Source organism: Megalops cyprinoides, chromosome 7, assembly GCF_013368585.1.
Source record: "Megalops cyprinoides isolate fMegCyp1 chromosome 7, fMegCyp1.pri, whole genome shotgun sequence".
NCBI classification, from domain to species: domain Eukaryota; kingdom Metazoa; phylum Chordata; class Actinopteri; order Elopiformes; family Megalopidae; genus Megalops; species Megalops cyprinoides.
Genome location: NC_050589.1, coordinates 27,937,488 through 27,949,733, shown reverse-complemented (window position 1 = coordinate 27,949,733; position 12,246 = coordinate 27,937,488). Strand labels below are relative to the sequence as shown.

At 44.4% G+C, this 12,246-nt stretch overlaps 1 protein-coding gene across 1 annotated transcript; it reads left to right on the top strand.

Annotated features, from left to right (window-relative positions):
* Positions 1-886: 886 nt before the first annotated feature.
* On the top strand, positions 887-10,337 carry LOC118780406 (fibrous sheath CABYR-binding protein-like). The gene is made up of 5 exons (XM_036532867.1): positions 887-1,411; positions 3,636-4,123; positions 4,652-4,814; positions 8,221-8,843; positions 9,486-10,337. Exons 1-5 carry the CDS (start codon positions 1,136-1,138, stop codon positions 9,490-9,492), a joined length of 1,557 nt encoding a protein of 518 aa, XP_036388760.1. The 5' UTR covers positions 887-1,135; the 3' UTR covers positions 9,493-10,337.
* The last annotated feature ends 1,909 nt before the right edge of the window (positions 10,338-12,246 follow it).

Sequence of the window (12,246 nt, the reverse complement as noted above, 5' to 3'; positions counted from 1 at the left end):
ACACATCCACCTACCCACAAAATACCTGCTCCAACATGCAAGGCAAGGAATTAAATCCCTAACCACGCAGAAATCCTGTTTCTACAAACATATGACTCAGAAAAACAATGGTGAAATCCAGAGTATAAGTTTACTTTATACATAGGACAAATGTGATTTGATACAATACACAATACATGTTAAGGTAGCACATGCCCTGTCTCAAAGAGGTGTAGGCACATGTTAACCACAGTTATACAAACACTGAATTTTATTACATACTGTACTATAATTATGAAGTACATATTACAGCAGATTACAATAGATGTTGTATTGGTATTAGTGAATGAGTAGAACTGTCGGTATGACTAAAGTAAGAGATCAAATGACTCCAGAAGAAAACATGTAGTACTTTATACTACAATAGTGGTACCTGACAGACTTAGCTCTGTCTTTCGGCATACACGTACCTACAATCAGGTTTGTACATTCATTAGTGCTGGACAGATGCCAACAACCTACCTGTATTGTACTATCAACACTGCTCTTATCTTGTTGCGATTATTATCACGAATGCATTTCTTACAATACATTAAAATTTAGATAGTACACGTTGTATCCACATCCAATCGAGCTGATTTCAAAATTTAGTTGCAAAGTTTTTTTTTTTTTCGTGTTTGTTTTTGAGGAGCCTCATCGAAAATCACTCCAAACCGGAATAAGAGAGAGCGTGGCATATTCTCAGCTGGGTGAGGGGGAGAAAAAACCTACGGGGTGTTCTGCATGATGTACCTCAGAAGCGCACGTGTGACTTTTTCATTAGATAACTGCACACATGGTGCAGCGCGACTGGCCAGTCACAGTCTTGGAACGCCCCTCCATGCTCGCTTCTCTTCCTGCAACGGGGTCTCGCCACCACGCCTTTTTCCTTATTTGCCCGTAGACCACCCCCTCGCCACTCAAGCACCTTCTTTTCGATACTTTTCGTGCCCTATGAATGAACACCTTTAGTAACGTAGGAGCGTAGCGTAATCAAAGAAAGGTTGCTAAATAAATACCATATGCGCCCTTGCTAATATTTTTAGCCCACTGCTCCGTTGAGCCGTTTTTTTTCCTTCAGATTACACGACTAAAACAAAAAAAAAGAAAAAAAAACATGACAGCACGGCATCGGAAAGGAAAAAGCAACCATAGACACGAGGAGAACTCTTTCAAACACGAAGCTTTGGAAGCAGAGTCGCGGGGAGGAAATCAGTATGCTTTGTTGTTTATTTTATTCCTCATGATTGTGATCGGAGGGGCCACTATCGCCTGGTTCTGTCTTCAGCAGCACCAGACCATAACCTACTTGGCCGACAACCTCATGGGGGTTCAGATGAAAATGGTGAAGCTTCAGACGTTCCAAGAGGAAATGCGAAAGACAAACGAAAAGGTAACCATGCCGACCCATTTAGTTACCAAACCAAACCGTACGTATAGTACATAGCAAACGAACTCCTGTTCACACGTAGGCCAGAGCGAACAGAGCTATCCAAACTGGCTTATTACCGCCATTTTCCAATGTTCTAGTTACCAAAAGTTAGTTCCTACAATTTTAACTCCTGCCACGTTTACCAGAACAAACCGGACTGGATGGCAATACAGTCTTTACCAGAATACCAGAAGTCTACAGATGAAATTGATAAAAAAGACCGATTGATATAAACAAAGTACGACAGATAACATTGATACCTCTGTTCTCCAGTCATGACATGGTTTGTGCATCAATCAGATGGACCCCTTTTCATGTCTGTTTTTTAAGCTTCTTTCCCATACATTCACAGTAGCCAGTAGTAGCAAGTACATACTGTGCCTGACAGTCGCACACCAATATCACATTTCCAACCGCCGCGCACTACAGTGAAGTGAGTCCAAAATGATGCTATTTCTAAACCACTTGTTAAGGTGAAGTGGCACGCAGCTGTTGGGTCTCATATTATTTTTGTTGCACAGAAGGATTGCACTCGCACACCATTACATTTGGTTTCAAACCTGGCAGCACGTTCTGAACAACAATAATACAACACTTAGTGTACACTCAACTTTTTAATTCGTTTGCATCCAATACTCAATGTATGAAGTACAGTTGGTTGTAGCAAGACAATAACATATCTTTCTTGCTGCATAATTGCGGTTTGTGACAGACAGTTCAAGCTCGAGGTTATTCAGAGGATTATGTGTTCCAGAACTATATAAACTAGAACTGAACACAGTTGTCTCGTTGTTCAATATAAACCGTGTTGCCTTTGCAATTATCCTCTTCAGTGAGTCCTTCCAGTTTGATAGTTTGTTGTTTGCAAGTGCGACCACAGTGTTTTCCAAATGTTTTCAATGAGTTGACATTTGAGTTTTAAATAGGGACACTGAATTTGCTTTCCAAACGCTTAGTGTGTACAAAAGAAAATCACAGCTGAGTCCCAAGACAAAGCAAGGTAGAGAGAACAATTGCTGATTATGATACAAACACACAGCTGTGATTCTGTAAACGTGTAAATTTGTTAGTTGAATACAGCTATGATGTATAAATGAGATCTGCCAGTCAGAAAATACTGTGTGTATATTTCACGTTTGTGTAGTAAGCCACCTAAAAAACACTCTTTTTCAGGATTTTAACTCCTCCTTAAGTGGTTTGGGCCTGGCAGTGAAGGAACACCGTGTAGTTCACAAAGTCTATAGACCTCAGCATAGTTCTTCAAAAAAAAAAAATCGAAATACAGTGAATAATGTATGGGTGTATTCATAACAATTTTTGTACTTTTCTCTGTAGTGTGTAGATTTTTTAGAAGGTTAGAGATACCTGGCCCAGTGTTAGTTCACCCAGTGGAGATAGAAGCTATGGTCCTGACAGGACAGGAAGTGGCTTTGTTTGTTTAGGCCACCCATTTGAAACCACCAAACATTGTCTAATAACAGTGTACTACAGCATCTGAAAAGAAATAACACAGATCATATACTTACCATTTTGCAAAGGAGGTATCTGTAGGCTCTGATCAGCTTTGAAGATATGAATAGGATAAAGCAGAGTGGTTTTGAATGACATTCGATGTGGATTCTCTTGTTCCTCTAAAACCTCAAACTTTAGAATAGCAACATTAAAATTGTAGCTGTACTAGTTTGAGGCTTTATTTCTCCTGGCAAAGCGGTGTGGCTATTTTGGCCATACCACAGACATTCTGTTTAGGCCATTGTTAAAGCTGCAAGCATTCTGATTTACTGGCTCATTATGAACATTCTTGAAGGGATGTGGTCTAAAACAGAACACCCATAACTAGCTCAGTAATGCAGACGGCACCAACACCTACGTGATAAGGAAGTATGGAGGGACAGGAACTGAATACCTGGTAGTGGTAGTTGCATGCTCTAAGACTGGGGGGCAGTCTAGCATAGTGGTAAGTAGTAGGACTCATAACCAAAATTTTGCTGGTTTGATTCCCCACTGGGGTACTGCTGTTGTACCCTTGGGCAAGGTACTTTACCCAGAATTGCCTCAGTAAATATCCAGCTGTATAAATGGATAATATGTAAAAAAAAATGTAGCCTATGTAAGTTATTTTGGATAAGAACATTTGCTAAATGTCAGTAGTGTAGTGTAAGTGTTGTGCCATGTGTTGGTGCAGCTCCACAGCTCAGAGGGCCTGGAACACCGGCTCCACGCTCTGGAAGAGGCGTACGTGCAGGCGCAGAAGCAGGTGGGTGTGGCGCTGGCCACGGCGGAGCAGCTGAAGACCTCCGACCTGCCCGCTCAGGTGCTGTCGCTCCACACGGAGATGAAGATGCGGCTGGCGGAGGTGCAGCAGGCCGCCGTCTCCACCGAGCAGCTGGCTCTCCTCCAGGGGGTGCTGAGGAGCAGGAGCGAGGAGTTCGAGGTGGTCAAGGCGGAGGTAGCCGCGCTGGTGGGCGCCAAGGCCGATCTGACTGTGACCGTGGAGGGCCTGACGGGGGGCCTGGCCACGGCGCAGTCCAGTTTGGAGGAGCAGGCCAGCCGGGTGGGGGCCCTGACCTCACAGCTGGAGGAACAGGTCACCGAGCTCCTGGCGCTGAAGGAGTCCTTGGCTGTCCACAAAGCTCAGCTTGAGAGCAGCACACAGGACATTGCAAGCATAAAGTAAGTGTCTGCAACAAAAAAGAAAATGGCCGTAATTCCTTCACTCTGTATTACTTTTACACTTCGTCAGGCAGGCACTTCTCCAGAACCTCTTACAAAGAAAAGGTATGAAAGTGCCTACAGTTAGGCCACGTGAACAATTGATTAAAAAAAAAAAACTTTTACTACTACTTTAACATGTCAGTTCCTCACATACTGCTGTGTTAATTTGTACTGTTGTGTTAATTATTCTGTATTAATACAGAATACAGAGGAACAGTGAAAATATTCACAAACTTCAAGTCTCCAGTAAATTCACTAGGGAATATCCAGTAAGTAGCAGGAATGTCCCCTTTTTGTAGTAGTACAGTAGTAATGCTGCTGTGCAGAATGTCTGAATAGAATTCCAAAGCGGGGAGAGTACGTGGCATTTCTCCATGTGTTCTTGATTTGCATGGCAATGCGGAAGACGCTTTGCTTGTTGAGTCATGTGGTGGCTGGGATATGACCGCTGTCCTTTGACCCTGATTCTTACTCTTTGCCCTTCAGGGAGCTCCTGGAGGCGGAGGAGGCCCAGAAGGCCCAGCTGGTGACCGTTGAGGAGCAGCTGAGCTCGGTCCGGCACAATCTGGAGGAGCAGAGCACGGTGGCTCAGACCCTGCACTCTGAGCTGAAGGCCCAGCTGAAGGCCATCCAGAGCCAGGTCAGCCAGGTAAGCACCCCACCTTGAGGCCTCACCTGGAGCAGTGGGAGTACACCCAAATTACCATTTAAAGAGACACTCCTGGAATCCTTCTTCTTGTACCTGTAAAAACTATCATTATTGTTTTTATTGGCAACAGCAGGATTAGGGTTATTATTGCTATTACTATTTTGTTTGTAGCTGTAGTAAGAGTATTGAAGTTCCAAATCAAGATTTGTGGGGGGGGGGGGGGTGGTTTTCAGACAGTCCCTTCACAATTGACGAACCCAACCCTTCCACAAGTATAAAAAATCCACTCACTACTTTGCATATCAGTTGTTCATGGCATCCCTCCTCCACCCTATTTCCTCCTTATTTCTGTTCCTATATGTGATATGGTGGGGGGGGGGTGTCAACAACCTTGGCAAGGCACAACTCCTTACTTTGACTCCAAGCCAAAGAATTGTACCCCTATACCTTCATTCACTTCCATGCCTCTTAATCTACTAAAATGTATACCTACTGAATTATTGTTTTTCCAGTATGTTTATCCTGGGTGAATCACATAGTTTGCGTATCACCCATGTATACAGCTGGGGACTTCCTAAAAAAATGTAGGTTAAGTACTGTGCCCAGGAGTAATACAGCAGTGTTCACTCAGAACTTGACTTTCAGCTGTTGGGTTGTGAAAGGAGCCTAAACAGGAACTGAAATGGTTTTACGACTTACTGTGCATGATAAAGGGCAAATATCACTTTTTAAATGCTTATTAAAAATTGCTCTGGGATTATTACCTTGGAGTGGATATTATTAATCTCTGCTCACTGGATTTAGTCAGTTTATTGTCACTTAAAAGTTAGAAGAGAATGGAATGACAAGATGTGAGACAGAGTAGGTACTTGCAGTTGTAACATTTGAATTCAAGTTGATTTTATGCAGACTTGTGTGTGCTTGTAATTTTAAAAATTAAAACTTAAACAAATAACAAATTCAGTGTTATGCATAATTTGGCAAAGACTGAGCTTCTGTGTTTTCCAGCCATGTTTTCTTTATTCAAATGCTTATTCATCACCCTGAAAAATGCTATGATGTCAGACACCCAGACTGTCAAGATCCTCGAGGTGATGCTTGGCAGCGATCTGACATAGGTGGACCACATAGCGACAGTCAGTAGGACCTGCAGGTTCTTTCTGTAGAACATCCTTATAATCTGCCCCTTCCTCAGCACCTATTCTACCACCTACTCTAAGTCCTGCTTCAAGCCCTGGTTCTCTACTGTCTAGACTAATTCAGCTCCATCCTTGCTGTTCTTGGTGCGTGTGAAATCAAAGCCCTGCAGCTTATTCAGAATGCTGCGGTTCGGTTGGTTCACAGTGTCCTCAAATTATCTCATGTCTCATCTATCCTGATCTCCCTTCTCTGTTTACCAGTGGTGTCTTGCATCCCCTTTCACAACGCTGGTGTTCCCTCTGTGTTCACTCTGTGTCTGTCTTGGTACCTTGTGTGGTGGACAGGCTTCTTGTTTCAGTCAGAACAGCGGAGGCACTGGTCATCTTCTGTCACAGACTGAAGACCCACCTCTTAAGGCTACATCTCATTCCCCTCACCTAAACGTGATCTTTTGTTCCCCTTATGTACAATTATATATTAGGAAGAGTACGTCAGGGTTATATGTAATGATATATGTGGGGATTTACTTCAGGGTACGTTAGCATTGTGTTTAGAATGGGACAGTCTTTTGTGTATACTGTGTTGCACGTACATGTTGATCTAGGAATACACTTGCACCCTCAGCACAATGTTTGACACGGATGCAGCTTTTCATGCCACTTTATCTGGTGCACATTGTAAATTGCTCAGGATAAGCGCATCTGGTAAATGACAATAATGTAATGTAATCAGGTCTTGGAAAGTGTATGACTCAGGCTTATTTTTGCAGGCAAGTCAGCTAACTGGCTGCATGGTGGATGAGAGACAGCTGCAAAAGAGTCTATAGGGGAACATTTTCCTCTCAAATCATTAATGCCATGCACTAAAAATGAGCCACCAGCTCTTTTAAAAACTAATGAAGACAAACCTGAGTCTTGGAGCTTTTGTTCTAGTAACAGCCTCCATTGTTACAGTGTGAACTGAGCAGTTAAACTGCAGCCATTGTTGTATGTTATGCCCTGACACATAAGACAACTACCCATCATTTGTAGCTTCATAGCTAAGTAATCGGCTCTTGCAAAGCTTGCAAAGCCTGGTGTGACAGAGAAGGCATGTGGAAACTGGCTTGTCTTTTCCCTTTGTCGAAATGAGGGATTCCATTTTAGCGCCATCCAGAGCTGACCTCTGAAATCATTTGTAGTTCACCTTGAAATATTTGCTGAACATAAACACATGCTTGTGACTGGAGCTTTAAAATGGCAGCGAGTGTTCTGTAAAAATCCATACGTGTTTGAATATGAACCACAGAGTAAGCTTGGCTGGCTGTGCCATGCTTAGTACATGCAAACAAACCCTTACCCTGGCTTTTTATTACCTCCTAACACCAATCCTCAGTGCCACTCAAGCCAAGTCACATTGACAGAAGCACCATGCAACAGAGTTAATGGGACAGAGGAATGAGTGAAAATGGTGAGCTTTTGATAATTGGTAACTTCACATACAAACGCTCAGTTTCACGACCAGCGAGACTGAAAGAGCATGTAGTCTAAAGGTCACACCATTAGGAGGTAAGGGGACAGAGGGGGTGCCGTGGACTTTCTGGAATTTGTGGACAGAAATTGATTCTGAAGGTGGGATTGTGTCTGTGGTAGGGCAAAGTGCAGCTGGTTTTTGCTGATGCTGCCTTTATTCATATTACTGCCTGCCTTGCAGTAATATGACATTACACTCATGCAGCATCGAACGTGTTATAAGACAGAGGACTGCATGACTGATGCAGAAACCGCAGTTAGTCCTCTAGCAGGACAACATCCAAGAAATGCAAGGGACCTTAAACTGGTGATGCACACACATTATGGTTGGTCAAAAATCGATGGCTAAACATTGCCTATAGTTTGTGAGGTGTATGTCCCACACATAGTCTGTAATTGTCCACCATTTGTAGCCATTGTTTCCTGTTCAGCATTTAGAATTGGCATTTGTTGGTGAGAGTATTTCTCAAACTTTATTGGTATAGACCAACTATACCATCCGAGAATGTCAACTGACAAGGTAGCGGGGTAGTCCGGTTGAAGAGGATAACATTTTACGTGATAAATACACTGTTCTTTTCAATATCACGGATGCTGTTAGTGAAAAGCCGTGACATGGCAGGAGTCAGACATGGTTACACTCTGGGTTCGGTTGACCCTGTTATTGTGTGTGTGTGTGTGTGTGTGTGTGTGTGTGTTTGTGTTATCAGAGTGATGTGTGGCCAGGCTCACCTGGGTGGCGTTGTGTTTTCCAGCTGGAGGGTTCCATCCTGGATGAGGTCCCTGCCGAGCAGCAGGAGGAGCAGCCCGCCCCTGCCGTAGAGGAAGCGGCATCGGATCTGCCCGTCGAGGAAGCGGAGGAGGTGCCCTTGGATCAGGCGGCGGAGGAGGAGCCAGCTGCCCCCGTTTTTGAGGAGGTGGCAGCAGATGAGCCAGTAGCAGTGGAGGAGGTGGCAGCAGATGAGCCAGTAGCAGTGGAGGAGGTGGCGGCGGCTCCTGTCCCTGAGGAGGTGCCGTCGGAACAGGTGGTAGAGGAGGAGGAGCCAGCGGCCGCTGAAGCAGAGGATATCCCTCTAAACGAGCAGGAGCCTGCAGAAGCCGTCGCAGAAGAGGAGGTAGCTCCAGCCGAGGAGGAGGCAGCTCCCATTGAGGAGGAGGAGGCGGCAGCAGCAGCTGTCATTGAGGAGCAGGCAGCTCCACTGGAGGAGGAGGTGGGTTTGAGTGAGGAGGACCATGCAGACTCAGAGGAGGTAGCAGAGCAGGAGATTGAGGCTCCCGTAGCCCCCGAGGTGCAGGAAGCGCAGACCCAGGAGGAGGACCAGATCGTGGAGCAGGAGGTGGAGCAGCTGGAGGAAGGCGATAGCTCCCCCGAACAAGAGTAAGTCTGCCCATCAGATCACCGCCATCATTTCAAACAGTAAAGTGATGACTGAACTTCAAAACAACATCCCATTCAAGTTCTCTCAATATGTGTTCTATCCAACTTCCGTGATTGGCATGTTACAGGGCAATAGAAGTGATTAATGAGTCCTACAGTTACAATTTATGAATTAAAAAGATGACTTTCTGACCTCGCTTGGCCTGAAAATCCACTCTCCTTAATTTCTAGAAATTTCCATCTTTGGTCAAGGCTCAATGCAGATCTTAATGCGTTGTGTCAGGCAAGGTTTCTAATTGAGGCACTCACCCTGCTAAAACAATGCTAATGAGCAAGACTGTGACTCACAGCCATGTTTAAGTACATACTTAAAACGATGCTACAGGGAACATATTTATGGTAATTAATTGGAGTAATTTAATGTGGCTGCAGTGTGCCACTGATAACGAAAATGCTTGCAAGACTCATACAGAAGAGAACCTGGCTAAATGGAGTAATTTTGGAGTTAATTACACTCCTCCAAAAAGCATTTGCATTCTCTGTGCGCGTACATGTGAACTTTGTGCAGTTTCTCAGCCCTGCTGGAAAAGGTGAGTTGATTTATTCATTCATTTATATATTTATCTATTTTTTTTTTTGCAGAGAGTAGAATGCTCGTACGGAGATAACGCGGTGTTCCTCAAACCCCACCCTGCCCCATTCACTGGAAGGAATGGACTAAGTTAAGAGAAAAATGGGAAGCCATCACCAACGGTCGAGGTACCTTTTCAGAAAGGGAAAGCCGGTCACAGTAACTCTTCACACCTCCGTTTTTTTTTCTATTCTGGCGCAAGTTTTACCTCAACTGAATGGATTTTGGATGCCAGAGCACACATTGGGAAGGTAAGGGACAATTCAGGACTCCACATGCCACTGTCGACCTCAGAAGCCTTAATCCTTTCTACGAAACCAGTTGTCTTTGCACATGTATTTTCCACAAATCAAAATCGCTGTTGTTTTTTTATGGCAAACTGATCTGAAAGCAAAACAGGGCCCAGAGGACACTACCAACCAATGACAGCAGGGGGTGACCTGCAGTCACAGACAGTTCATTGGTCAGTGAACAGAAAAAAAAAACACGCACAAAGAGCCAAAAATAGCGTGCGTGTAACGGACATAAAGACGGCTTTCCTTTGTTTTTTTTTGTCTTTGTGCATCTTGTTGGTAGAATTTACATTAAAATATGGGAAATGGCATGAGAGACCAGAATATCGTGCATCTATTTACAACGTGAAAGCAGGCTGGATTGGGTTAAAGGAGGAAGCATGGGTGGAAAAAGGCAATATCTGTGAATTATGTACAATTTCTTATTGCGGCCAGCAGAAGGCCGCGGTAGGTAGTCGTTTGACTTTCTTTTCTTTCTTCTCTCTCTCTTCTCTGTAGTCACACGAAAGTGCACTGTAACTGCCATAGCAAAGGGCATGGTCCCAACCTATTGAGCATCTCAGATCTCTGCCACGGGCTTTTTAAATAAACTGAGGTTCCTTCCTTTTTTACACACTGCTGTGCAGCTCCTCATTTCTTCTTTGTGTTCAGTTTTCTTGCTGTCAAGTGAATACGAGTCCCCACTTCACCCCCATGCCTGCCTGGGATTTTAGAATGTGGAGCTGCAGCCAGACCTCGCATTGACTGTCTCTCGAGAGGCAGAGTACCACTGTAGTGACCCACTTCCTGTGGACTGCGAAGCAGTCATCCGAGAGATGGTTCTAGAGCTCATTACTGTTCATACTCTCACCTTTGACAGGGAGAAGAGAAACGCAGAGGGGTGACCTTTTTAGATTTTCACCAGGAGATGTTGTCATACAGCAGAATTTACACACACTCACAAACACACATGCAGCTAACTTCACATAAGCCGGCCCGTGAAAAAGGCCAGCGTAGTTGTGTGTGTCCTTTGAATGCCCTGTCATGGTAGTTGCCGGGAGATAAGTATCGCCGTGGCAGTCGGAGGTCATGAAAGGCCTGCTGTACTCTGCCATGTTCTGTTTCCTCATTTAGACTGGAGATTAGCGCCCCCACCCCCACCCACCCTGGTGGCGCAGTGCGCCGCCTGCCCTGATGGCAGTGGCACAGGCTGGCTACTGCATTTTCCCCTCTGTCTCTTTCATTGGCTTTTCACATTCTGGCAACAAAAAAAATGTGACTTTAAACTGGCCAGCCCCCACAGTGTGCAGACATTTAAGCCTCTGTGTCAATATCCAAGAGGTAACTCAAGTACCTCTTCACTTCATGGACACTGGTGCCACCCAAATTCACCATTTTATATTTGGAGCAGTCACCGGGTCCCCTAATTCTGTAGTCATAGTCAGCTTAGCGTAATGTCACCCACTGTCAGTGTGTTAGAGATACCTGGAAGTGTGCATGGATGCTACTGTACAGGTACAGGGTAGCATTTGAGCAGTTCTGCATCAGTGCCTTGCAGGGTCAGGCTGAAGGTGAAGGAAATGTTCTGAGGCAGTGTGCAGGACAGAGACAGGTAAGGGTTAATGCTGGTCGTCGATTACACAGAGCATGCCAATGTCATGAGGTTCTTCACCCCTGCTAAACCCTCGCTAGCCCAATGATGTAATGAAACACTGAAGACCTGATAAGAGTTGAGCCTGCTCATGAAATGCATTGTTTGTAACAATGTTATGCTTTCAGGTCTATACGAAGTTTCCCCAGTCATTAAGGCTGTGGCTTGATCATGATGACATCTGAACTTTTGACATTGAAACTGTCTTTTTTTTTTAGCACTTCAGTTTCACTAACCACAGAAACCCATGATGTTCTGTAAGAATGACTAATACTTGTTTAAACATTTTATTTGAAGTTGAGGGTGAAAGCACATCGTGGTTAAGTTGCAAAGGGACAACTTTGAAGGTTAAATATCATGTCATGGACACTTTGCATACAGGTTTTACAAATGTCCATGCCTGGTCTGACAAGAGATCAGCACAGCATCAAGTCCCTGTGGGCCCTTCTGGCCAACTGCAAGACAGACAGACTGATTATTAAAACGCATCCTTTCTCTTCTCCAGTCCTCTGCTTCATACTCAGGACCAACAGCTGTTTAGTAGAAATTCAGATCTGAAGCTGGGGCATCTCTGCAGGTTTCTGATCTGAACGTTTTTGGCTTTGCTCGAGGTTTGCATTATGTCCCCAATGCTAAGAGTATTTCTTTTGACTGTGTGCTATTTGTCTTAACCCACTTTTTTCTCCCCAATACCTCTGCAAACTGTACCGATTAAATTCCATTGCAGAGACTTTGCCAGCATGGGACATAAATGGCAAACGTACACGTATAAAAATGTCTGTTCTTGCGACCTAAAAGAGCTTGAAAAGTGTGCTGTTTTACAAGAGTGGATAGACTCTTATTTCCCAA

Coding starts and splice junctions, on each gene's coding strand:
- LOC118780406 (XM_036532867.1), top strand. CDS start 1,136: ATGACAGCACGGCATCGGAAAGGAAAAAGCAACCATAGACACGAGGAG. Junction 1,412..3,635: donor TGCGAAAGACAAACGAAAAG/GTAACCATGCCG, acceptor GTGTTGGTGCAG/CTCCACAGCTCAGAGGGCCT. Junction 4,124..4,651: donor CAGGACATTGCAAGCATAAA/GTAAGTGTCTGC, acceptor TTTGCCCTTCAG/GGAGCTCCTGGAGGCGGAGG.